Raw genomic sequence first — 27377 nt, forward strand, 5'->3', positions numbered from 1 at the left:
AGGAATGTAGCACTTGGCTCAGGACTTGATCTAGAATCACGTGTTGCATTTGAAATTAATTGTCATGTCTCTTTAATCTCCTTTAATCTGGGCCACTTTCTCAGTCTTTGCCTTTGGGGACGTTGGCATTTTTGAAGAATGTCCCTCAGTTTTGTTTTGGATGATGTTTCCCTTCCTTTGGTACCTTTTATCAGGAAACATATGTTCATTTGACCCATTCCTGGTGGTGTTAATGTTGGTCCCTTAGTTGACTTTTCTGCCAGATTTCTCGTCTATGAAGTTACGTTTTCTTGTAGTGGAGAAATACTTGGAGATTGTTAATTGTTTCCATGATGGTAGCCAAATGATGGTGATTTTAAAAATATTTGTATCAGGTATGCCTATTATGGTTAGAAAAATACACAAAGGAGAAGAATAAAATCTATTCAAGGACAAAGCCTTACTTTGGTGAATTTCTTTTTCTTCCGGTCATTTTCTTAGCATAATTGGCTGTATAGTTGTAATCATACCATGTACATTTTAAATTCTATTTTAAAAACTTAACATTAAAACAAATATCTTTTCACTGCACAATCTTTGAAAACATCTCTTAAATGCCTGTTTCATCCTGTCAAGTGGTTTATTCTAAGAAACGGTTCCCCCGATGTTGGATATTTAAGTTGTTTACAATTTTTGACTCTTATGAGTAAGAATGAGTGAGTCATATATGTGTCAGAATCTCTGCGAATTTCCTTGGGACACATTCCCAAAAGTGGAATTACCACGTGGAGAAGCAGAAATGCTTTTAAGATACTTGATTAATTGTGCCAAATAGCTTTTCAAAAGAATTGTACTGGCTTAAGTCTTTGCCAGCACTATATGACAGTCAGGTGTCATATTTTAAGAGATTCACTAACGGTGTTTTTCAATTTTTTTTAAAACCTGTGATACAAAAATCAAGATTGGTGTTGAGATTAATTTCCTGTATTTTGAATTATGAAAGCATAGATATTTATTTCCAAAAGTAAATTATAGTGTAATATGGCACGTTACTCCCTTCAGTCTCTGCCACCCCACTCCTGGCCTTGGGATAGCTCCGGGAACTGGGAGCATGGGTGTGTCTAGGGCAGACTATTCAGGACATTGAGGGGCTTGGGGGCACGTGAGGAATTGGGGAATTTCACCTACAGAATCCTAAGAGTGAATGTGTTTGCTGTCTTCAGAGTGTGGTAGGCAGGCAGAATGGCTTGGGACGGGGAGGGATTGGAACTTTCTAATGACTGGAGCTGTCCAAGATGAAATGGTAGGACATGGACTTCTGTGCATTAACATGTTTAGTTTCCACAACCTTCCGGACTCCAGCGTGCTGAGCAGCCTCAGGAGATTTTGAGTACTTGGCTCTGGAGGCTGGAGACGGCATGGAGAAATGTTGAGAGGAGTCTTCTATCTGGAAACCAACCAACCCAGCTCAACTCTGAGGGATGTCCTGGCCTGTTGGTCTCCTGCAGTGGTTTCCTTACTATTAATAGTGAAGGGCTGGGGTTGCGGGAACTGAAGAGTTATTAGTTTTTCTTTCATTTGTGGGTAGCCATCACCAGGTGACCAAGATACTTGGGATGGGAATAGGCACAGTGAAACTCGAGTAATTAGGAGGAAGACAGTAAATCAAACCCTTGGTAGTCTGTCTCCTTCCTTGTAGCAGTTGATCTAAAGTATAATGCATGATTTGATGCCTTGAAGTATCCCAAATTGAGTAGTTGTTAATATTTCTTTCTAGTTAAAGCTTTTGTTTCAGTAGGCACTCAAGATCTATTTGCATGTGTGCCAGAAAACCCAGAATGATAGTGCCTCAAAGAGATTCTTTATTCCACTCACATAGAAGTCTGGAAAGGGGTGTTCCAGGGCCAGTGTATTCCTCTGTGGTATCATAGTCCCAGGTGCCTTCTATTTTGATAACTCTACATCTTTAGCAAGTCCTTCAAGGCTATGGTTTTTCCAGTAGTCATGTATGTATGTGAGAGTTGGACTGTGAAGAAAGCTGAGTGCTGAAGAATTGATGCTTTTGAACTGTGGTGTTGGAGAAGACTCTTGAGAGTCCCGTGGACTGCAAGGAGATCCAACCAGTCCATTCTAAAGGAGATCAGTCCTGGGTGTTCTTTGGAAGGAATGATGCTAAAGCTGAAACTCCAGTACTTTGGCCACCTCATGTGAAGAGTTGACTCCTTGGAAAAGACTCTGATGCTGGGAGGGATTGGGGGCAGGAAGAGAAGGGGATGACAGAGGATGAGATGGCTGCATGGCATCACCGACTCGATGGAAGTGAGTTTGAGTGAACTCCGGGAGTTGGTGATGGACAGGGAGGCCTGGCATGCTGCAATTCATGGGGTCGCAAAGAGTTGGACACGACTGAGCGACTGAACTGAACTGAACTGAACTCCACCTCATTGTCTCAAGGTAGCTGCTTGAGTTCCAGCCATCTTTCCAGATTCTAGGGAGCAGAAAGGAGGAAGGGACTAAGAAAACTCTTAGACTGTCTATTAGGGACACTTCCTAAAAGTTGCCGCATAACACTTCGGTTTACATTCCAGGGGCTGGAATTTAGCCACAGGGCCACACTTGATGCAGGGAAGACTGAAAGGTTTGACTTTTAATGTGGGTGGCCACATGCCCAAGGCAACTCAGCAGTTTCTTCTTGAGGTGTAATTACCTCACTGTACTTCTCTGGTAGTGGTCACTAGATGAGGTTTGCAGAATATCATAATTGTAAAGGACTTTGGAAATCACTTTCAACCCCTTCATTTTACAGAGAAAGACACAGAGAAGGAGGCATGGCTTGTCCAAAGTCACATAGTCAGTAAATATCAAAACCAGCACAAAACTTGGGTCTCTGACTCTTGCTACCAAACCTCTAGCTCTCAAATATTCAGCCAGCTGTGGTTCTCTGACCTGGGGTTCAGGTCATGTGTTTGTAACCTTATTCCTGGATCCCTTTACCACCAGCTTCCTAAGAGTCTAGACTTAGATTCTGACATTTCAAAACTATTTTGAGTAAGATGTGGGCTACACTAAATTAAACCAGTTTCTTCACAGCTCCAAACATAAGAAGGCTATCTTTTTTCCAGGTGACAGAGCAAAAAGAAGGTCAAGTCCCACCTCCACCCTTTTTCCTAAATGTTAAAGTTCTGTCCTCAACTCTTCCTCCTTTAGCAAGTCGCTTTTACATACTTGAATACCTCTGGCTTCATAATCTGCATTGAATAGTGAATCTGTAACAACAGACAACCTCCTGGGCTATAGAGAATGTGAGGGTGCTGGCCTGTACCCCAGAGATCTGGAGCTTTTTAAAGCTGAGGGTGTAATGTGGCAAGGACTGATCTCCTGTTATCTTCCAGAATTGCATGACTCTGTGTCTAGCCTGGTGGTGATGGTGGGTGAGGTTAAGTGAAGACAGCGGAAGTTGTGATGCGATGTATTAGAGAGAATGAGAGGAGGCAGAAAGGAGTCCAGACTCTGCACACACCTCTGATGAACCGCAGATCTGGGCTGACTGCCCCAGGGTCTTGAGAAGGGTGGCCAACAGCAGGTGTTCTGGGCTTGCAGGAAGTAGAGAGTTGGTGTAAATCCCTGCTGGGACCCTGCTTGCCCATTCTGGAAGATCTTGTCTTTTCCTGGTTGATTTGATTTTCCCCCAACCGCGGGAAGGAGGTGCTTCTGGGAAGGATCCACTTAAGGTGCTGTGAGTCTGGGAGCTTGTGGGGTAGAGGTAAGCCACTACCTCTGGCCAGGACCTGGGAGGCCCGAACTCTGTGGCTTGACCTACTGTGTGACCGTGGTAAGTAAGTTAACCTCCCTGAGCTTCAGTTTCTTCATCTGTAGGATGAGGCTAGTGCCCACTTGTCCCGGAGGGGCAGATGGGCACAAAGCCAGGAAGGACCGTCCTCCGTGTGCTGTGTAGCCGGGTAGTTATTCTCGGTGCTGATGCTGGATTTGTGTACGTGCACATTTCTTCCTGCTTGGACGTGCTGTCCTGCCTGATTGCAGGCAGGGCCCTGAAGAGGAAAAGGTGGTGCTGGGTCTCCTGTTGTCCTTGCTCTGCCTGTGATTTGTCTCTCTAATAGTACTAATACAGATAATTACGAGGCTTGTGTGCTGTGTGCCAAGCATAACGTTAGGTTCTCTGTGTAGTTTAACCGCCTTGTTTGATCCTCAGCCAACACTGCAAGGCAGGTGTCAGTATTATCTTCTCCTCTTTGTAGGTGGGGAAGTGACACTCGTAACCCCTCAGATCATTCTGCTGTAAATGACAGTGCCTGGATTTGAGCCCAGGTTTGCCTGGACTCCAGACACAGTGCTCTTCCCATGTGTCTTGGCGGTGGTGAGACCACAGGGGGAGAAGAGCAAGCTTCTTGGCTGGAGGCCCCTGTTTCCAGCAGGCCCTAAAACGGGCAGACACCTATTCAGAAGATGAGGGGAGAAGCCAGTGTCCTCGACCCCATTGCCTCCAGCTGTAGTAGAGGGTGGGGGTGAGGGCCTTTGTGTTGGGCACCCTGAGTGGCTGCTGGGCTCTGCAAGGTGCCTTGTGCTCTGATTGGGGGAGGGGCTCGAGTGGAGGAGACTGCTTCTCTGATGCTGGGTCCTGGTGTTCTGAGAAGGGTGCTGTGACAGGGCTTGGGAGCTCTGGGATCAGTACTCTGATGGGGGGCACTGGCTCTCTGATGCAAGTGGGACCTGGTTTTGAGGCCTGTGTTCCCCAGCAGTAGAAGGGAGTGTCCTTCCCAGGTGTGTTCTGCCCTGCACCCAGGGGAGGATTTATGGGTCTCAGCCCAGCCGGTGGGGTAGTTCAGCCCTGATGGAAATACTGTGAAGGCTGGGGTTGGCGAGCAGAAAGAAAGCAATTATTGGGGGAAAGTCAGAAGGAGTTTGCACAGGCAACAGAAGGGGATTTTTTTTTCTCTTCTTCCTCCAAAGTGAAAGACTTAGGGTGTAAAGAGCCTGCTTGCCTGCCAAACCCAGGAACAGCTCCATGGTTGGCTCGGATGGTGGCTGGCTTCCTTCACACACATTGCCGTGTCCCCTCCTGAGGGCTTGACAAAACAGAGTTTGTGCATCATTAACATTGTTATTGTCGCCTTAGTTATTGTTATCAAGGTTTGTGGGTTGTGACTTATGAAGTCTGCAGGAAGGCTCTTGGCAGGGCTATCCAGGGCTCCCTGGAGCTGCATCTTAAGGGAGGGAAGGAGTGTGCATGCTGGAAAGGTTAGACTGAAGCGGAGGAGAAAGGAGAATGCTAAGCGGCTGGAGGAGAGTCCCCTTCGTTTAGAGGAGGGAGGAAAGGGCCGTGCTCCTGCCTGTCCCTGTGGTTGCTTGCTAAGGTGAGGGTCTGTCTGAGGCCATATATAGGGGCCTCTTACCCTCCTGTCAGAGATACTAAAGCGAGCATCTGAGCTCTTTGCACACCAAGTCCCCTGATTTCCCCTGGATCTACCTATCCTGACTATTTTCCTCTTGTTCCCTTTATTTCAAATCCTCTCCTGGCAAATCCTGCCTCTCCTGTGCCCACAAACGTCCACGTGGCTCCCCGCCTTTGGTGGAGACAGCCCGCGCTTCTCCCCACCCTGAGCCGCCTGTGCTCCTGCATGTGTGTGCTTCTCTCTGCAGCCTGGCCTCCCACTGCACTTGGCCTGGCCTTTGCCTGTGTGTCTCCTCCCTGGTCTGCGTTGATGTGGTACTTCCTGCCTTCTTCCTGACTTTTCTCCTGGTCCTCCTCCTCCTCCTTACTTCTCCCTCCGGACCCTGACCTCTGAGACTTCACTGAGTCTCACTCTCCAGTCTGGAGGACACCTCGGTGGGGTGTCTTGTCCACATATCTGTGCCTAAGCTCATTATCACCTTCCTCAATGGAAACAAAAGGCTTCTCTGCTTCTCCATTCTTGCAATTTTGATTTTTGTTCCATTTGGGTCATTTCGGCTTCTACTCCCTTGCTTACAGATGAATAGTCATTGAGTTCTGTTGTTTTTCTCTTGAGCCTCTTGGAGTGAACCATTTCTCTTTACTTGGGTGCCCCACCGGGGAGTCCCTTCACCTCCAGCCTTCTGACTGCCCAGTCTGAGATCACAGCCAGATGGGGCTTTCGAGCCAGGCTTTCAGGGTCCCACCCCACCCACCCTGGACTGGCCCCACCGGCCCTCTCCTACCACTCTCCAGCCCAGACCCTCCCTGACTGCCCTGGGTCTGTCTGGTTTCCTTGCTCCCTCTGGGTCTCCCAAGAGCTGTCACAGACTCACCTTGTAACATGCTCCCAGCGGAGGACCTCTGCAAAGGTCAAGTGTGTGGCAGTCGTGTGTGTCATGTTTATTGTGTTGGACAAACGTATCCTAAGGGCTTTCAAGGGGCAGGTGCTCCTAGTTTAGGGAGTGGAGTAGGGATGGCGCAAGGTGAGGAGGAGATGGACCCTCCATAAAGAGTTCTTAACCAGGCCGGCTGCAGACAGTGCTACGTTTAAGCCCCAGCCTCAGTGTATTTCTGGTAGACCTGAAGCTGTCTGCTGTGTGAGGGTGAATGCTGGGGCAGAGGCTTCGGTGGTTTGTGTACTCTGAGAGTAGCTGTTGGTTAGAATATAACCGTTAGATGACCTGAGGGATTCACTGGGCTTTCTAGGAAGGAAGCTGTGGATAAGCCTTGAGACTTGGTGCTCTTGTGGTTTCTGCTGTGGACACTTTGCTGTCGCTTGGCCCAGCGGAATGCTGCTGTGCTGCCTGGGCAGGTGGGCACAGGGCCCGCCATCCCTTCCCCTTTCCTGACCCTCCAGTCCAGAAATGCAGGTGCCTCTCAGGAGCGCTGATCTGCGGGTCAGAGTTCTGAGGCACTGGTCAAGGGCAGTTGTTTCTATTGACTACCCAGGTTATTTGAGGATTAAAAACAGCAGCATCAACATGTTTTTCCAACAGATTCTTTTCTTTTTTTCTTTTAACCATGTGCATTTTGTTATGGACCTTTCTGGAACAACTTGTAATAATAAGGTGGAGTGGACTTTCTGGTGTAGTCTCAAAGCTGCTGTGTGAAGGCGGGGGGTCCTCAGGCATTGCGCACATCCTGCCAGGGCAGAATAAAGGAAAAAGCATTCCTGGACAACTCCTTCTGATGGTTTTACTCTGTGGAGAAGGTTAAGTTGCATCCAGTGGCAGATTATATTTAGAAGCACTAGAATATGGACACATTTCTGTCTTGTACTCTGCTGAGATGGAAATTTACATTATATATTACAGTAACTGGTACTGTTAGAGTGCTGTATGATTTATAAGGCATGTTCGATAAGTTACCCCCTTTCATCCTCACAGCTGTCCCACGAGGGGAGGTATCATTATGTCCACATTGGATGCGAAGCACTAAGTCTGTAGAAGGTTGAGTGATGTTGCCTGGGCATCTTCGCTATTGAGTGGAGCTCAGACTCAATGCAAGACTTCTGGCTACAAAGAGGCAATCGCCTAAGAGGACCTGGGGTCACATAGAGAGACGGGGGTTCAGATGCTAGCCCTGCTTCTTATTAGCTATGCAACTTTGGTCAAACTAACTGATCTATAAGATCAAGCGCGTCGGATAATCTGTAGTTGCCTCTTCTTACCACATTCCTCCTCCAGAACCCTCTTGGGGGGACTAGATTAGCAACATTCTGGAAGAGGGAGGGGAAGGTGCTGAGGGGTAGAGGCCTAGAGAAGATGGGTGATCTCAAGGTTCAGTTTGTCTGCACCCTGCCTGGTGTCTCCTGGCAGAGCGTTTCTTATTCCGTCTCTCCAGGTGTTAACCGCGGTATTCTTTGCTGGCTGTGCAGGGGCCTGTTGGCCGGCTGTGTGGGTGAGGGGCTCTGCTGTGTCACAGTTTTGTTCAGACATTTAACAGCCTCCCCGTCCCTGCTCCTGCTTTCAGCCCACCTCTCATGCCTGCAGCAGGGCCTGGTACTTCCAGGGCCCAAGGTGTTCAGGGTTTTCTGTGGGAGAATTGGCTTGTTTCTTGTTGGCTGGTCTCCTTAGACCATTAGCTAAGTGGGGGAAGTGGAAAACCCCTCACCCACCCATTCATTCCCATCCTGAATGGGATCACATTAAGAGGCGATCATACTTCTCTGTGGATTTGGGGCTTTGGTGCTTCTAGGCGGGATGGAGTTTTCACATCGCTCCACTGTGTGACATTTGAGGGCAGGGCAGAGTACAGACCTTGACCTCGCAGAGAGGTCTTGATTGAAAGGGTGGCAGGAACGTCCATGCAGCATGCTTATGCACCCATGCAGTCCGTATGGCCTCATACAAAAAGTGCACGAAGAGGAAGGGGGAGCTGGTGGCTGGGAGTGGGCTGGAAGAGTCCCTGTGGGAGGGGTGCTACTTGGAGAGTACGTGCGTGAGTGCTAAGTTGTTTTAGTCGTGTCCCACTCTTTGTGACCCTATGGACTGTGGTGCTCGAGGCTCCTCTGCCCATGGGATTCTCTAGGCAAGAATACTGGAGTGGCTCGCCATGCCCTCCTCCAGGGGATCTTCCCAACCCAGGGATGGAACCCGGGTCTCCTGCGTTGGCAGGCGGCTTCTTTACCACTAGTGCTGCCTGGGATTTGGAGAGGGGGTGAGGCAAAAGGCAGGTGTCGGGTTGAGAGGAGGGTTGTACCTTATCCCTCCCCAGTCAGTTGTGCCTAGGGGCAACACATCTGGGGGTGCTTCTTGTCCTCGGGCCCACTGGGACTTGGGACTCACGGTCCTTGGCTCCTTGATCCCCAGGTGGTCCTGCCGACATGGCTGTCCTCCGCAAAGTTCTCCTCACTCATCGAGAGAATCTCTGACCCCAAGGACTTGAAAAAACTTCTCAGGACCCGGAATAATGTACTGGTGCTTTACTCCAAATCTGGTGAGTGCCTCTCCTGGCCTTGGGGCCGTGGTCAGGGATGCAGTGGGATAGAAAAGGAAGGAGCGGGGGCAGAGATGGGAGGCAGAGACCCCAGGACTAAAAACTGCTCACCGAGGGTCCTGACGAAGGGGCATTAGTGCTGCTGCTTTGGATCCCTAAGAGGTTATTTTAGTTCCCTTTTACCAGGGTTCCTTAGGAAAAGCCCCCTGGAGTCCCTCAGTGCCTCAGGAGGGAGACGAAATGTGTGTGAAGGAGGCCAGAGGACACCCTGGATGGACTCTCTGGCTGCTGGACAGCAGGCCATCCCCACCAGGGCCACACTTCACCAGAGCTGTGGATTAACTGACTGACTGGGCCAGCCTGTCTCCAGCTGATGCCCCAGGCATGGGGGCACACACCCAGGCTGGCAGTCCTGGCCTTGCCTGGCCCCAGTCTGTCTCGCTCTGGGGTCAGAACAAGAGACTGAGTTTGGAGTGGGCTCCGCGCTCAATGTGGGGTGGAAATAGCGGTTTGCTTCTTCTGACCTTGAGGCTGGAGAGGGCATCATAGACGGAGAGGTTTGCTCAGCTCTTGGCTGCGACTTCGAACATCTGACTTGACACTGTTCCAGCAGAGTTAAGTGTTCTTGCTGCCCTCAAGGATGCCAAGTTTTCTGTGCCCCAGAGAAGCAGTAGCCGGTAGTCGGGGCCAGTTCCGGCACAGCTCTCTCAGCAGCTCATACTCGACACCCAGCCCAGGGCGGGAGCAGGGAGGTGGTGGTGCTGATGGATCTTCTGGATAGACACGTGTCCCTCCTGAGGCCTGCGTCCTCCACACACCCGGCACGTGCTGGCCCATGCCGTTCTGAGGGCCTGGCACACGCTCCCAGGGATTGTTTTTCTGTTAGGAATGGGGGAAACTGAGGCAGGGGGCAGTAAGAGTCGCTCCTGAGGCCTGGGCTCCAGGGCCCTGAACAAGCGTGTCTCAACATCCTTGGGTGCCCCTGGAGCTAGGGGGTCGTCAGCCCACCCAGGAACATGCTCACTTTCTTCCCTGTGCACACCCGTTCCCATAAGCTCACCTTCTTAGAAGGGCTCTGCAAGGAACTTCTGAGACACACTCTCATTTGCTGCCTTGCCATGAGGGAGGCGGAGAAGGCAATGGCATCCCACTCCAGTACTATTGCCTGGAAAATCCCATGGACGGAGGAAACTGGTGGGCTGCAGTCCATGGGATCGCTGAGGGTCAGACACGACTGAGTGACTTGACTTTCACTTTTCACTTTCATGCATTGGAGAAGGAAATGGCAACCCACTCCAGTGTTCTTGCCTGGAGAATCCCAGAGATGGGGGAGCCTGGTGGGCTGCCTTCTATGGGATCACACAGAGTCAGACACGACTGACTCGACTTAGCAGCAGCAGCGTGAGGAGGCAGTGCAGGTTGTCAGGTGATGTCCAGTTTACGAGTGAGGAAATTGGAGCTGCCTGGCCTGAGGTCCTTCAGGCGGTGGACGCTAGGGTGGGTCCCTCTGTCCCCTTTTTTTGCCTGGCCTCCTCTGCTGGAGGCAGGAATAACGTGCAAAGTCTGCAGTGATGGAGGCTCAGCCACCAGGAAAAGATGCGGAGAGTAGAGAGTGGGAAGGTGAGGTGTCTAGCCCAGGGCCTGAGGGGCTGGGAGCGCTCTTGTTTTCTCTTCTGCCCTGGCCCAACCTCTGTCCCTGCCTCTTGGCAGTGGAGCTCTCAGCAGCCCTGTGCACCTGGCTCCTCCCTGGTCTGGATCTCTGGGCTTGGACCCCAGTGGTCATTTTACCTTCATGCCTCCTGCCCAGGCCTGTCCTGACACTGGGGACCTCCCGTGGCTTCAGGAGCACTGGCTTCTCTCCCCTCCTCTTCCTAGCCAGTGCCTCCCTTTCCATGGCTGAAAGGCAGGCTTAGGGAGAGGGCTTCATGTGCTCTACTCAAGTTTCCCTCCCCCGCCTCCCGATCCCAGTCTGAAGGGTGAGGACGACCTTTCCCACCTCGGCTGAGCCCCCGCACCCCCCCACCCCCCGCATTGGCCTGGGGGTTTCAGGGAGGGCCTCTGTGGGTGGCTCTGTGCAGGGCTCTTGAAGGATGTTTTCTGTTCACTGCATAAAAGACTCAGCAGGCTTTGTGTTCACAAACAGCTTCCATTATCCACACTAGAAAAGGAGATCTGAGGAGGCAAATAATTCAGATATCATTTCTGCTTGGCTTTGAAACATATCATGCAGTTTCTGGCGGGTGAGGGCGGCAGCCTGCTGTCCCCACAGTGTCTGCATAGGGGCCCTTTCCAGGGAGCTAGCTGACAGGGACAATGGGGGAACGTGACAGCCCGGCCACAGCCACCACGCAGTGGAGCACCACAGGCTGGTGGCATGGTGATCCTGGCCACAGGGGCTCCATGTCTAAGAGCCTGCCCTCGTAGCGTACATTCCAGGGGCTCTGCCCCAACACTTCGTCCTTTCTCATGCTCACTCTGCCTGGCCCTGAGGCGTAGTCCGTGGTCCTGCAGCTGACCCCCCCGGGGTACTGCCAGGCTGGAGAAGCAGGCTGTGAGAGTGACTTGGGTACATTTAGCGTCAGTCCATCAGAGACCAGAGTCGCAGGTAAACCTCATTTAATCACGGTGTTATGCAGAGCCCCTAGGTGAGTGTGTGATGCACAGGTGAAGGAAAGGGTCTAGTCCCTGCCCTTGTCAGTTCCCAGGTTGGGCACCAGGTCAGGCAAGCGTGGAACCAGCAGACTCATTGCCTGCTTAGTTATAGAACTGTAATTGTTTGGTTATAGAATTTTCAAAGTGTGTCCCAGAAAGGTAACGAGTCAGAGATTCTACAGGGAGTTGAGGATCTACCTGAGAGACTTGGCAGAGTGAGGTGTGAGACGTGGCTTGAAGGAGGGGTGACGGGTTCTGCGTCTGTGAGGGTGGCGGGAGCGGGGCTTTCTGAGAAGAGCTGGATGGTCCTCAGTTAGAACCGTTGCCCACAGGGATGCATTCTAGCTGGTGCTCAGAACCTCGCCTCTAGGACTGGCCTCCGTCCTTCCTTGCCGAGGCAAGATGGCAGGGGTGGGGGCAGTGTGCTTGGGTACAGGTGTTTATTTGTTTGTTTATTTTGCAGAAGCTGCAGCTGAAAGTCACCTCAAGTTATTGTCTACTGTCGCCCAGGCAGTGAAAGGACAAGGCACCATCTGCTGGGTGGACTGTGGGTATGATCCTGGGGACGTGGGACATGGTGGCTGGAGGGCGAGGGGTGGGCTCTGGTAGGTTGGGTGGGAATTGTTCCTGATTGATATTCTGGGAGAGGAGGTATGATGGAGAGACAACTGCAGAAGGACGCCCTCCCCCGAAACCCCCCAGTGATGCTGCAGGACCGCTATGGGCTGGAGAAGGGTAGGTGTGGCTCCCCCTCCTGTCTTTCCCCACCCCTCTTCTTCCCTTTTACATAGTACTTTTACTTGTTACTCTGTTAGTCATGCACTTGATTTTTGTCTTCTCAGAGGGTGGCAGAAGGAGCCTTGATGCCCGAAGAGGCAAGATGATTTTCAGGGCCACTTGGTGGGCTCGTTTATGGGGGGAATCTGCGTTGAGAACCATGTGCTTTACCCGCAGCCCAGGCCCTTCATGGGGGTCTCCAGGGCCCACAGGGCACAAGTTGGGAGTCAGCTGGCAGACCTGTCTGTTGCCCTGGCTTCCGAGGTGGCTCCGTCACACGGGTCAGTCCTGGACAGGTGGCTGAGTCCTTCCAGCTCTTTGCTCTGGCCTGTGTCCCTACCCCAATGTGTCCCGATGACAAGGCTGTGAGCTGCTCCTCCTCCTGCTGCCCCTGCCCCCTCCCAGAGACTCTGTGTCACTGTCATGGTGGCAGAATCACACGCCAGCCCACAGGAGGCCCCTTCTGAGTGTGGCAAAGGGGGCGCTTTGAACTCCTCAGATCCTTCTGAGTTTGGGGGTTTTAAGTCCATGGTGTTTTCGGCTTCCCTTCCTTCTCCTCATTAGGAGTAATTGCCACATCTCTCCACATTCAGCACTTTTGCTGCTGGGATTTATATACACACACCTCTTGTCACATAATTAGTTCCCAATTGGGCATAGATTGGCAAAAACAGAGCAAAGACACAGACAGTGAAACATACGGAAAAGGTCGGGAAGAATAGGTTTGTTCTTTACACGTTTGTTGAGCACTGTCTGCCTGCAAGGCACTGCACTGGGTGGACACCAGCATTTACATGTCCTTCTGATCGAGGACAGGAGGTGTTCCCAGGGCCGCTGGGTCCTCACCTGGATGTGGGGTTTATTGGGAACGTGAGTTTGGGAAGAGCAGGGGAGAGGATCACAGGTAGTACTACAGTTTTGTTAGTATGGGGACGAGGTGGGGCTCTCCTGGGAACATGGCAGTTCTTTTCCTGCATGGCCCATAAGGGTCTTTGTAACCTTTAATATCTCTGTCCTTGCCTGAGTCACAAACCTTTTACTACTCTGTGGGTTCCGTGAGCTGTTACTCACGGGGCTCCACTCCAGTGCAGTCATCTCCCTCTTCAACCTAAGTTCTCAGTGGCTGTTTTGCAAATAAACTTCTGGGACACAACTGTTTTATAAGTTGGTAACCTCAAGCTGCAGAGGAGCCTGGTAGGCTGTAGTCCATGGGGCCGCTAAGAGTCAGACACGACAGAGCGACTTCACTTTCACTTTTCACTTTCATGCATTGGAGAAGGAAATGGCAACCCACTCCAGTGTTCTTGCCTGGAGAATCCCAGGGACAGGGGAGCCTGGTGGGCTGCCGTCTCTGGGGTCGCACAGAGTCGGACACAACTGAAGCGACTTAGCAGCAGCAGCCTCAAGCTGGTCCTGCCTGTCATTGGAGAGAACTGATAGAAAGTCATATTTTGACAAAGCACTGAATGAGAGCAGAAGACGTCTTCGTCAAGCAGTGTTTGCTGTACTGTGTGTGTGTGTGTGTGTGTGTGCATGTGTGTGTGTGTGCGTGCGCGCGCGCGCGCACCTGTCTGGCCTCACACCTCCCGATTGATTCAAACACCAGTTTAATGGAACAGATGGCTCACTAAACAGTTGACGAGATTTCAGTTGTTGGTTGCTTCTAGTTCAGAGTGGGTCTGGAAGTGTTCTTGTCTCCCAGGTGTGTCTCTCTCCTGTATTTTACCAGGACTGCTCTGTGTGACTGGCAAAGTGATAGAGCCCGTTAGAGGGGATAGGGTGTTCTGGAATCTCCATACCAAGCCAATGGAGCCTCATCACAGGGAGTTCTTCCCAGGCTTGTAGGTGGCGGAAGTGGGCAGGAGAGCTTGGTTTAGGTGGATGAACCCCATCCACCTGGGTCCATTCACTTGAGCACTTACTCTGTGCTTTGAGGCACAGACCTGGCTAATAGTGTCTTTGAGGATTGCAGTGTGCAAGGAGGCAGCAGACATCTAGCCAGGTGATTACAGTCACTTCATTCATTCTGCCTAGAAAGGTTGAAGACAACTTCACAGAGGAGGTTGAGTTCAGACTTGGGGCAAGCCTTCAGAGGACCAAGTCTTTCACATGCCCGGGGCTTCCCTGCAGGCAGCTCCCTGTGGTGTGGCCCCTTGGGTTGTCTGGCCGATGGGACTGGAGGAGACAGTCCTGCCTTGCTCCCTGGACAGGCAGGACTGTATGGGACTGGGCTTGGTGTGTAAAGACAGACTAAGAAGAAGAGAACTGGGGACTCATTTGGAGACATAATGTCTGGAATCAATAAAAAGTGCCACTGGGAGAGAGAATCCTGTGACTTGATGCTCTAAGATGAAGATCTAGGGGGCAACTTATGACTTTAAAGAGGTAACCTGAAGACAAAGGGTTGACTGTTCACATAATTGCTACTCAACTCATGCCTCTAAGAGGAGGCATAAGCTGAAATATTAAGTAGCTTTTAAAAGTTTAGATAAGTAGGTGGATTATGGAGCTATAATGGATGATGTTGGAAGCCAGAATATCAGAGGTAGGATACAACTAAATCTTCCCCAGAACAACCACAGGGGTAGAACTGGGAGCTCTGGTCCATGCGGGCCGCCCTGGGGGGCAGGGCACGGATCACCATTACACAGGGAGATCCCCATGGATGTGAGCTGGAGAACCCCTTCTGTCAGCTGCTCCTGCTCAGAGATTTCTGAACGTGCCCCATAAACCATTAGGGGAACCCAGTGTGTTCTTTCCAAGCCCTGTGATGACAGCTCTTAACCGTCGCCCTAACAGCACTCAGCTGTGTTCTTGAGTCTGAATGAGATGCCCCTGGGGTGGGCAGATGGAAGGGCAGAAATGCTCCGGCGAGTGCTCTCCTCTGCTCTGCAGGCGTGTGAGCGGGGACCACAGGTGAACAGCCGGAGCACGGCTGCCCTTGCATGGGCCCTGCTGCATGTGGTTCCCCACCTCTGCGTCCCGCCTTGCCAGCGAAGGGATGGAGGCAGAATAGGGATGCCGGGTCTTGCGGTGGGATGATGGCCCCTCTGCTTTCCTCCTTTAGAAGGCAGGTGAGGGGGCCAGGGGGCATCTGGGGGAGAGAAGACAGTGCTCCAGGGTGGGGAGTCTGTAGAGTGTGTGCGGTAATGACACAGCCCCTGGCTGAAGGGTCAGCTCAGCTGCTTAGTAGCCCAGTGACCCTGGCCAGGTCGCTTACCCTGAATCTGTTTACTCATCTGTAAACGGAACAATAATACATAGTCTGCTTTCTTTCTGGGTCCGTGGTGAGGATCAGGTAAATGAAAGTTCTTTGTAGAATAGAATTTAAATCTGAGATCCCATTCTACTCTTTTTATTTTTCATCTGGGCCAGTTTGTTAGGGCATCAAGAAGCTGGAGGGAGGGAGATGATGTATTTGTCTTCAAGAGCTTTTCCTTGGGTGAGGACCCCTTGGTCATTGTGAGGATGCCTCTGAAGAGAGATGAGTCAGCTGCAGTGCACAGGCTGTTCTGTTTGGACCCTTAAGAACTATGGGGTGCTGTGAAACTTGTGGGACTGTAGGTTTGAGGCCTGGCTTTGAGCCTAGGCTCTGACAGCAAATAGCTGTGTGACCTTTGGCAAGTCACTGCCTGTCTCTGGGCTTCAGTCTACTCTTGGGTGAAACATGGAGTTGAATCTTCCAAGTTGCTCTCATCCCTACATAGCCTGGTTGAGAACATTCTGGAGCTACCAGGCTCTTACATGTGTACACATAGGTGCCTGTATGTATGCACATGAAGGCACATGTATTCATCTAAGTGTGTGGGAGGATGTGTCTTCTGGTCTTCATGCCTTTCCCCACCCTAGGTATCTGCCTCTGACATCCCTCCTGTCCTTCCCTCTCAGCCTCTCTCCTCCTCTGTTCCTCTCCTTTGATGGTTTCTCTTGCCTCTTCCTTTCTCTGGTCCCTGCCCATTCTTTTGGTCTTTTTCCTCCTCTCTTCTCTATGTGGATATTTCTTCTCTTTTCCTTGCTTTTCAGGCTCTTTCCTCCCTACCCCTGCCTACACACCGACAGCCACACACACCCTTCTCTGCCGGTTTTCTCCCAGGCCCCAGGCCCGTAACTTGTTGCTCTGAGGTGTCTGTAGGCTTTCTGGCCTCCGTCCAGGGACCTGTCAGCTCTCCCTTTCCCTCACTCTACCTCCTGGCTCAGATGTCAGCAGCCACACTCGGGTTGGCTGGTGGTACTTGTTCAGCTCTTAAGTGGGTTGTGTGTAAGGGAGTTGGTATTCCCTGCGTGCTCTGCAGCCTGGCATCGGGCTCGGCCTTGGCTCGGAGTGCTGCTGTCTGGACAGCAAAGCTGGAGCCAGCAGGCGGGACCTGTGCCCGGCGTGCTGATTCCAGGGGCTGATTCTCACTGGGCCGAGGCAGCCTTATGGGGTGCTTGCCGCTTTCTTCTCCCGAGGGTGAAGGTCATTATGTTACGGCATTTTCCTCCTTCCCCGCTCTCATTCTCCCATCTGCTGTCTTTCTCCAGGAGCAGCACTGGCTTCCCAGATCCGAGATGGGGGGGCCTGCCAGGGCAGGCATAACATATTTTGAAGCCCATGTTTTCTTCCAGAAATTATTTGCTCCTTTACATGTAAGCATGTGGAATTACCATGGGATATAAAGTGGGCTTCCAGAAACGGTTGTCGTGCTTTTGTTGTAGCTTCAGACACCTCCTGGCATGCTGCCATGCTCTCATGAGGGCTCTGTGTCCCCTCCAGAACCGCTGGGCTGGGGAAGCAGGTGGAGGATGGGATGACACACTCCTCTTTCTTGTGTCCTGTCTCTCTTATGAGCTCTGCTGGGTGATTCATGCTCGATCAGGTGCCTTCTTGAGGTCGTACCCAGGAGGACAGGCAGACCTGGGAGGATCCTGCTGTGGGAGTCCCGTTGTCAGCAGGGCTAATGACCAGCCCCCCAGGTCCTGGCAAACTGGAGGCCTAGCTCTTCCAGGGCTGTTCTCTGTCTCCCGGCTTTGTCTTCCAACCCCTTCCTTCCATGTCGTCCTCTACAAGTCACTCTGATGCTGTTTCTTGCTCACTCACTCATCTTTCATTTTCTTCATGTCTCTGAAGGGGGGAACATGTCCCACCTTTCCTCTCCTTCTCACCCTCAGGGTCACAGGTACATCTGCTCAGAATCCTGCCGTGTTAGACCCAGCAGATAGGGTCTCTTCTTTGGTGGGGAAACGGACCCCAGGAAGGCTGAGTGGGCCAAGGGCACACAGTGTCCAAGACAAGCTGGGGATCCTTATAGTCTGCTTTCTGCCTGCTGCAGGAGGCTGCCCAGGGTTTGAGTGGATGTAAGGTTGTTGCCTGGCCAAGCGAGGATCTGATCGTGAGTTAGGAGAGAGATGATGGAGGTTCAGATCTTTTTTGAATCTCCACCATCTGTCCTGGCTTCTGGCTCCTGGTTCATCCGTCAGGATGCAGGCAGCCTGCCTTGGTGTTTTAGTAATACTTGACCCCATAGTGGGATGGAAAGCTCTGTCCAGCTTGTGTGACAGCTCTGCATTTTGCAGCTGGGGAACCAGGGTCCTGCTGGAGGTCACAGGCTGGCTAGTGGCAGAGCCAGACCTAGATGCCCAGTCGCTGCAGCTGGCGGCCACTGCGGGAGGATTTCCTACTTAGGCTGTGACTTCTGTAAGTCGAGTACCCCCTTGCAGAGCCTCCAGCACCTTACTTCTCCCTCTTCTGCTTTCACCCTCTCACCTTTTATCTCTGGTGGGTCTCTTGAATGATCCTCATTGCACGTGCAGATCTAGTAAGCACAGCACTGTATACCTGCAGCCACTCTCTGCACTGCTGGCCAGCGACCCACAACAAAGTTGAACAAAAACACTGGGCTGTCTGTCTGGGCTGGGGATAGGGAGGGAAGTGTGAAAAGGCTTCAGTGATCTTCCTCCACATTCTCTGTAGAGCAGAGTCCAGGGAGGCGGGGGAAGAGGGGATGTGGCAGGTCGGGGTGAGTAACCAGTAACCAGGCAGAGGACGGTGAGGAGCCAGCAGAGAAGGCTGGTTCCTGCAGGACAGTCTGGGGAGTGACAGGTGAAGACCTCTGCACTGCCAGTCACTTTCTGTGGTTGTCCCCTCCCTCTCATCCCAGCAAAGCAGCTCATTCCCTGTTGTCTGCCTTTGTCTCCTTCCCCGCCAGAGCATTAGTCATTGGCTAGGGAAGGGCGGGAGCACAGTTAACTGCGAAATCTATCAACCCAGATCCTTTTAAGTCCCTGAGCTTGGGTAATTTCTCCCCTTCTTGAACTCTTACGACTTTTCGTGTACTGCACAGTTAGTGCATATGTGCGCACACACACACACACACATACACACTCTGAGAGTCAGAATCATAGGATGGAGGGGAGCCGATCTGAAAGCGCACTGTCAGGAATTGTCACCTGGCAGGATTCCTGGAGCTAAGTAGGCAGAGCCCAGAGAGCCAGCCATGAGCGCCTCATCCCAGCACGACAGCCAGCATCACTCACTCACTCACTCAGGCTATTTATAGAGCGCCTGCTATGTGCCCTCAGCCGTTGTAACCCTGGGGAACCAGCCATGAACAAAACAAAGCCATTGGCTTGGTGGAGCAAACCTTTCTGATGGGGCTGACAGTCAGTGGACATATTGGGGGAAGGGCAGAGAGCCAGTGGGGAAGGGCGGGCGGCAGTGCCAGATGAGGGGGCATGAGGTGCTGGGATCTGAGAACAGAGGTGCTCATAGAGGTTGGGAAGCGGGCTCCCCACCCACCGTCCTGGGTGCCTGCGCGCGCTGTGTGTGTGTGGGGGGGGGCGGTGGGGGGTGGGGGTGTGTGAAGCAGAGGAGAGGAGAGGGTTGCAGAGTCAGCCTGAGGGATCCTGTGGCCAAGATGGAGTTGTGGTTGCTGGAGGGTCATGGGGTCCTAGGCTGGCAGCGGGTGGGGCTGGACATGCCTGAGAGGAACCTCCATGCCCACCCCCAAAGCTCCACCCAGCCCAGCCAGCTGCTTTGGGACAATACTCCTAAGCCTGGCCTGGATTCCCCGGGACAGCAAGGCTTTTTCCCAAGGAGTAGGTTTTTTCTGCACAGCCAGCCGGGGTTGGGGTTGCAAAGACTAGGCCCCGTCTCTCCTCTCTTTGCTTCATAAAATCACAGGAAGAGGCTGCCAGCCAGGCTCCATGAGGAGAGCGCTGGTGTGAGGCTGCCTTGCAGTCTGGGCGCCCCTGCTGGATGCTAGCATAGGGCAAGGGTGCGGCAGGTACCTGAACCTGGTTTCTGCCGTAGCCGCTATTTGTTGTCATGTTTGAGTGGACAGTAGGTGGTCCCAGAAATCGTTGCATAAAGCAGAACAAATCCGGACAGGGAAAGTGCCAAGGGAATGGTTGTAAACATCCCAGTTGAGCCCTCTCGTCTTCCTTGGGGCACGGAAAGGGCACCTCGGACACAGTTGTCAAACAGACCCTGCTGCCTGTCCATGTGGCTTCACCACAGAGCACGTGTGGGACAGGGCAGACTAGACGGTAATCACCACCGTCAGTGGGTGCGTGGCTTCGTGGCTGCACCTTACAGGCCCCCACGCTCTTGGCCCTTCTGGGTCCCCTCCGCACCCCAGCTTCTCTGTCCTCTCTGGACTCCCTATCTTAAAAGATTCTCACCTCCCTGGGGGAGCAGCCATGGCTGCGTCATTAGCCTTCCTTCCTGAGATCATTGAGCGTTTCTTGAGTTCTCTGTGAGCTGGGGCAGGGTTGTGGCTAGAAGCTGCAGGGGCTACAGTGATGGCCACTACAAGTAGGACTGCGTAGGGAGGGATGGTGTGGAGGTTTCGGGGGGTCCCTGAGTGTGCCTGACACACCCTCTCCAACCCACGCACCTGGCCGGTAAGACATGCTTCTTGAATTGCAAATTGCATATTCACACTTGAAATGAGGTTCCATAGTGTTGCCTGTCCATTGTGAGTGTGGCTTTTAGAATTGAGCTGAATGGTGTAATTAGTCCATCTGCTCCAGGGCTGGTGCACAGCTGTGTGAAGCTGATGGCTGTCAAAGGTGAACAGGTGGGAGCTGACAGGACTTCCCTCAGGTGGTGGTCATACCAGGCAGAGCAAATTTTCTCATGCAGTGTGTACCCACTCCAGTGTTCTTGCCTGGAGAATCCCAGGGACGGGGAAGCCTGGTGGGCTGTCGTCTATGGGGTCACACAGAGTCGGACGCAACTGAAGTGACTCAGCAGCAGCAGCAGTGTAGTCAGCTGGGATTGGTGCAGGGTGGGGGCGCTGCTGAGAGACCCTCACTGAGTAGTCCACTGAGATGTGGGGAGAGGGTCCTGGCATGAGGAGCAGGGCCGTATGAGTGGGGTAGCTGGTTGCCTCTGGTTGGAAGTTGGGAAGACTTGGCTGAGTGTGGTGAGGTCATAGGGAGGCTGCAAGAGCAGGTGAGGTCTCTGAGGGGACTGGTGCAGGGCACAGGGCAAACCAAGCCTCATGGGGGTGGGAGAGGGGTTGGAGAGATGAGGGAGAGCCAGGCAGGGTAGCAGCAGGCATCAGATCACCTGGGAGCCTCCTTAAAACACGGTTGCATGAGGACCCGCTGGGCGTTTTGATTGAATAGGTCTGGGAAGGAGCTGAGAATTTGCACTTCTGACAGGCTCCTGGGCTGTGGTGATACTGCTGGTCCAGGGACCACGTTTTGAGATCAGAGGTCTAACAGAACGGGAAGCAAGATTAGAGGGGTCATGCATAAGCACTTGGGGAACAGTGGATGGCACCCGGCCGACGCCTCTCGTTAGAAGGGCTGCAGGGGTGTGATCCTGCAGACGCTAGCACCTCACTGAACCTTTCGCTGTTCTCTCTCTGGCTTTTATCAATAACTGATCAGATTTTGTAACTCCTTCAACATCATAGAACGTTTTTCTCCTACCCTGGTCTGGTGGTGGCACATGCCGCAAATCAGAGGTTTAAAAAAAAAAAAACTCGCTGGGGCCACAGGTGGAGCCTCTGAGTCATGGTCTGCGAGAGGGTCAGGGAATCAGTATGTTTGAAAACTTCCCCCAGGTGATTCTAATGAGCAGCCGGGATTGGGAACCACTCCCCTGAGCTTGTTTTTCTTAAAATGTGCCACCTGCCCACTAAGCTTTTAGGGAACTTACTTTGTCTGGATCCACCAGATGGCCCCTTACAGGCAGTGATCTGTCCTCCCCATCTGCTTGCCTCTGTCTTTCCAGATCAGTCCAGATCCTGCTGGTTTCCCTCCTTCCTCCAGTTCTCTGAGAACTCATTTGTAGTGAGGGCCTCACTTGCTATTGAGAATCCTAAGTTATCTCCTTTACTCTTAGGTCACCAGCAGATTTTCCTCTGTCAAAACCTTCACAAGGACTTTAGGTAACAAGTGTCTTTTCCCCAACATTTGTGTCTTTCAGTGACGCAGAAAGTAGAAAATTGTGCAAGAAGATGAAAGTTGACCTGAGTGCAAAGGACAAAAAGGTTGAATTATTCCATTACCAGTAAGTACACATGGACTTTTCCAATTTCCAAATAAATACTAAAAGCTTTCATTGGTATTCTCTGCAAACCACAGTTTTTAGTGAGATTAATTTTATTTCAGAATGATGTTTTTTGTGTTTACAATTATTTCTTAAAAAAAAAAACTTGAGCTGTGTTCAACAGCTGAATCTTACTAAGATTCTGCAGGAAATCTAAAGGTTAAGTGTCTTCAGGTGAGTGTGTGCCAAGTCGTATCTGACTTTTTGTGATGCTGTGGACCGTAGCCTACCAAGCTCCTCTGTCCCCGGGATTCTCCAGGCAAGAATACTGGAGTGGGTTCCCATGTCCTCCTCCAGGGAATCTTCCCTACCCAGGGATCAAACCCAAGTCTCTTATGTCTCCTGCAGGCAGCTTCTTTACCACTAGTGCCACCTGGGAAGCCCATGTCTTCATAACCAATCCTAACATTAACACCTTTTTCTCGTGTTTTCACAGGGATGGTGCATTTCATACTGAATATAACCGAGCTGTGACGTTTAAGGTAAATTTCCCTGCCTTGTTCTCAGCAGAGGAGGAAGGGCAGAGTGATCTGAGGGAGTCTCATCTGTAGAACACAGGTCAGCAGAATGCCTGGAGAAGTTTGTAGCTGTGAAACCAGAGGGGATGGCCCGCTGCTTGGTAGACAGTTTATGACTCTTTCAGTGAGAGAGACATCTGACATCACTCTGTCCAGTGAGACATCTGACATCATGCCCTCCTCTGCAGAGGCCAGAGTCTCCCTTCAACTGTCCAGAGCCCTCCTTCACCTCTGCAGTCATGTCCCTGGGGGCTGCCCATAGGCCTGAGGGGGCCAGTGGTGCCCAGGTTAGCACAGCATGCAGGACCCGGGCAGGGCAGCAGCTGGGTCCAGATGAGATGCCCACGTCACTGAGCCATTCTCGGCTACAAATCCGATTCAAAAAGAGATAGAAAAGCGTCAGTGAAAATAAGGATGGAGATTCTCTGCCCTGCAGGTGTTATCCTGTATCCCCTGGCAGCTCTCCGGGGCCCGAGTCCTTCCACTGCCCTTGGTTCTCCTCCTTCGTGTTCCCTCCCTCAGATCATTCTTCTCCTGCTCTGGTCCAGGCGGCAGCCCCTGCCCTGGCTAGGGCCATGTGTTCCTTCTGTCGCAGCATATGTTGAACCCACCCTCTCTGATTCTCCTGCTTAGACTGCATTAGACCCTGGGCTCCTCTCTCTTTCCATCTGTTTCCTTCCATTCTTTTCTGTCTGTCCATCTGTTTGTGTGGCTGTCCATGCCCTTCTCCCTCTGCCTCTCTCCCCCTACCTCCTTGGTCATTTCTTATTTATCCATTAAATCTTGTTTTTTTTTTTAAGTTGCCGCAGCTTTTACTTAATACAGACTCAGCCTGATTACTCATCATCTTAACACCCACTTAGACACTTAGAGATAATTCTACCAACTAGAGTTGCTTAACCCCTCTTATTCTGTGTTAAGATGTCAGCTGAAGTGGTAACACGTGCGCCTCAGATGTGGAAGCTGGGTGGTGTGGGGGCATTGCTGATAGAGGCGGCGGGGCTTTTTGTTTTGTGTCTGGAGGTTGTGTTCAGTGTATATTTAGCTGGCCCTCTGAGGAGTCCGTCCGGGGCTTGAGGAGCAGGGAATAGCAGCTTCTCAGAACTGCAGTGGCAGGAGAGACACCCAGGTAGGTGGTCTGGACCTGCCTGGGTCGGGGAGTCTGAGTCCTGGCTTCTGTCCACCTTCTCACAAAGACCAGGTGTATGGGATCTGCTCGCTCCCATCCTGCCTGTGATCTTGGCATCAAGGAGCTGGAGAAGTGGCTGAGCATGGTACAGGGTCAGGGTCATAGGTGGGGACAGGGCATCCTTGGTCCCAGGGTCCCTGAAGCCCATGGGACCATCAAGGACTGGGGAGGAGTCCCTGGGGTTCTCTAGGGTAGGGGGGTGTGATGGTGGAGCTCCCCATGGCTGCCCGACAGCTCCAGGTTCTCAGGGGGAGCAGCCGTGAGCAAAGCCCTCCCTGGTCTCGGGTCCGTTTTCCCTTCAGGGTTTCTCCTGAGCTTCTATCTCTGGGAAGATGGAGGAGTCCCCCGGCAGGGTGGGTGCACAGTCTGGCTGTTGTTGCTGTACCCTTGTTCAGAAGGGGCCTTGATGCCGAGGCAGGGGTGGGGTGCTAGTACTTTAACTCGGCTGGTGCTGGCACAGGCCAAGAGTGCCCCCCCCAACCCCCCCAGGGCAGTAGTTCCTACCTACTTTGAGTTCCTATGCTACTGAGAATCTCCTGGAAGCTGTGGACCTTATCCCTAGACACTGTGCATACATACATCGGAAGGAGTGTTTTCCCATGAGTCTCGGGCTGCACAGACTGTTGAGGTCCACGGTGCACCCTAAGTTGATAGCATCTGCACCAGGCTTTCTGGAACAGCAGGCGGGTGGGCTCCCATAAGCATCTTAATCGCATGGCTCGTGGGCGTGCCCTGTGGCTGTGGGTGAGTGGGGCTTTCAGGGCAGCGCTGCTGGCCTCACTTTGGCTGTTGTCATCACAGTGAAGCTTTGACAAGGTGCTGAGAGAAGGCTGATCCGCCTCTGCCTGGTAGGAATAGCCGTCTTCTCTTGCCAGCAGGCATTTCATAGCTCTGTTTGGACAGACAGGGACCACTATCTGAATGAAATTCTGCGAAGTCCTGGCTGACTCCCACTCTCCCACAGAGCTCTTTCCAAAAAGGAATTTCTAAGAAATAGCAAGCCTCCCAGGTCGTCTGTGTGTGACCGGTGGGGGGCTGGATGCACAGCCTCACTCAGGGGTTTTTCCGTCCTCACCACAGACCTCCCTCTTCCCAGCACACACGTGGCACACCTAGCTCATCATCTGCTCACAGGAGCGTGCTCAAAGCGGGTAGATGTAATGGAATCTTGCATCCAGTTGCAGAACACTGAGGGCTTGTCTGATGACAAGGAGGCCACCTCTCCAGGGTTGGAGGGAGGCTCAGCTGGTTTTTGGTACCTGGTCCTGGCTCTCAGAGGCTTTGAGCGGCATTTCTCAGATGACTGTTTGAAAGTGAAGGGAATGCAGCTTCCGTCGTGTGGCTGGTGGGGAGGGGAGCAAAGGGACGTGTCCACCCCCCACCCCCCCACATTCCTGCTCCATGTGTGTCCTGCCCAAGGGGAGCAGAGAGCTGAATCAGTTGTCCACAAGACAAAGGCTAGTTAAGCCCTTTATCCTGAAGGTCTTGGTCCGTCTAGAAAAGCGTCTAAGGAGAGAAGTCCAGCAACCAGGGGGCCACAGTTATGAGCACCCTGCCTTGGGGGGCTTCCCACTTGCGTCCCAGAGAGGGTGATGAGGATTTAATGCACTCCCAAACCAGTTTAGATCGTGAAATACCAAGCAGGTTACAAGCAGGTGTGATTAACTTGCTTATGCCATTGACAGTTTTAATGGCTGTGTGAATGTGTAAGTTTCTTACATCGCACGTGACTGGAGACCTTTATTCAAACTGGTCAGGGAGACTTTTTGGAAGAGATGAGATTTATTAGAAGCATGTGCCTCTGTTTTGAATAAGCCAACTAGTTGTCTCGAACTTTCTCTCTTGTCCCTGAAGAAGCATCGTAGGTGTCAGTGGACCAGAGTTAGTGTCATGTGGGATGCATTTTTAGGGTGCTTAGCAGTGCTGCCAGTGGGTGATGGCATGGCACACCCCAGTCGTTTGCCCATAGGCTGTGTGCCTCCGGTTTCAGGCACTGTAGTCTCCAGGTAGGGGATGGGACAGGTTTCTGATCCCCTTACCTCCTTTTTTCCTGGCTAAAATGAGTTTTCCCTTCTCTCTCCTTTTCCTCAGTCCATAGTGGCCTTTCTGAAGGATCCAAAAGGGCCCCCGTTGTGGGAGGAAGATCCTGGAGCCAAAGATGTTGTCCACATTGACAATGAAAAGGTATCTGATGGGCTTTGGACGCTTCCCCCCAACCAGGGTTCCCCAGGAGAGATGACTGAGGAACTGAGAAATAGGAATATTATGGAACCTCCAAGGGAGCCCTGGGCCAGGCCTTAACATTTGGTTTCCCTTCCGAGCTCCGAGATGGAAACAACAGGAGATTAGCTGCCTGGGACTTCTGTTCTCCACTGCCTTATATAATGTATTTTAACATGTGTACATTTTCCTTATAGGGACATTTAAATGTTTCTTTCTCATTATGTAATGTGGTTGTTGCCTTTATGTTTTTTGGTATTATTTCTAAGGTGGATTTTGTGTTTGCCTTTTTTCTTGTTTAAAAATATCTGAGAGGTTTGGGTTGGATTTTCAGAGACTTGAATCAGGTCTTTACAATTCTGGGACACTGTGTTAATTTTGAACAAGTTCAGTTTCTGGGTTTGGCTGGGGTTAGGGGTGGAAGGGTAGTTCTGAAGTACAGTCTGCATACAACCCTGAACCTCTTCCTTTCGAAGCCTGCCCCACATGACCTAAAGGTGCCTCTTTGTCCATGGGTGCCTGTGTTTTTATCATGTGCACACGTGACCTAAAGGTGCCTCTGTCCACGGGTGCCTGTGTTTTTATCATGTGCCCATGTATGCCTTACTTGGTTGACTGCGCCTTCCCATTGGGATGGGCAAGAACTTCTTTGTCACATTTCAAATGGCCTGTGCAGCAAGCAGTGCTTTTTTGTAGATGGAGGGAGAACGTTCGTTTTATCCTGAGAAGATAAAACGTACGTTTTATCTTCCTCTGACTCCCTTCCCTTTTCATTTAAAATCATTGACTCTTGATGCTTGTTACTAGCTCAGGAGAAAATGATGCCATTTATACTTTCTGGAGGAGGGATCATGTGTGATCATCATGAGATAACCAAGTGGGCCTTTCAGATGAAGGTGTTTTGAATTAAGGCGCTGGGCATCAACATTTTGGGGATAGAAAGTGCCGGTGTCATCAGCTGGAAAAAGAAGGAGGAGGGGAGGAGGGCCCAGTGTCTGAAGGTGGTGGCATCTGTACCCATAGCCATGAAAAGACAGACAGCCTAAACCGATGATTTCTCCTGGGTGGATTTTATCATAATACGTGTTTTTAAAGCCTCTCAGACAAACGATTGCCTGCTGCCTCCTTCCCCCCAAATGTTCATGTCCTGAAACTCCTAAAACTGCTCTTCTGTAACTAGAAATATTAAGCAGAGATATCTTTTCCATGCCTGTAGGCAGTCTTCTTCTTATACTGTGTACTATTTTCTCTCATGTAGAAATATTAACTGCTTTTGTGCTAATAAAATCCACACATAAAATAACTGAAGTTCCAAATTCAGGTTTGAATTGCCGACTTCTGTTTGTAAACTTAAGAGTTCCACGCTTATTTGAAGGTAATTAAGCATCTTTGGATGTAATAAGATATTTGTTACTGTTCAGGGTATGAAACCAAATTGCTGCAGGCTCAGGAAAACCTTTTCTTCTCAGATCTTTTTAACAATTTTAGCTCCGGGGATTCCAGAAGATCATTTTCAAAGCATCCTCCACTCCTAGTCAGGGTCAAAGATCTTGGTTACTGCTTCTGTTCAAATGGATGCCTCTGCTCTCTATATACATAAATAAGAGTTAA

The 27377-nt window shown here is 51.5% G+C and overlaps 1 protein-coding gene across 1 annotated transcript in view; it reads left to right on the top strand.

The window, feature by feature from the left end:
* PDIA5 (protein disulfide isomerase family A member 5) overlaps positions 1-27377 on the top strand; it is a 92815-nt gene that overhangs the window by 10984 nt on the left and 54454 nt on the right. Inside the window, exons 2-6 of the mRNA XM_005893411.2 lie at positions 8743-8869; positions 11985-12072; positions 21717-21800; positions 22276-22321; positions 25638-25730. Of these exons, the coding sequence (XP_005893473.2) occupies positions 8743-8869; positions 11985-12072; positions 21717-21800; positions 22276-22321; positions 25638-25730 (438 nt within the window). The remainder of the gene's footprint in view (positions 1-8742; positions 8870-11984; positions 12073-21716; positions 21801-22275; positions 22322-25637; positions 25731-27377) is intronic.

Source organism: Bos mutus, chromosome 1 (genome assembly GCF_027580195.1).
Source record: "Bos mutus isolate GX-2022 chromosome 1, NWIPB_WYAK_1.1, whole genome shotgun sequence".
Classification (NCBI taxonomy): Eukaryota; Metazoa; Chordata; class Mammalia; order Artiodactyla; family Bovidae; genus Bos; species Bos mutus.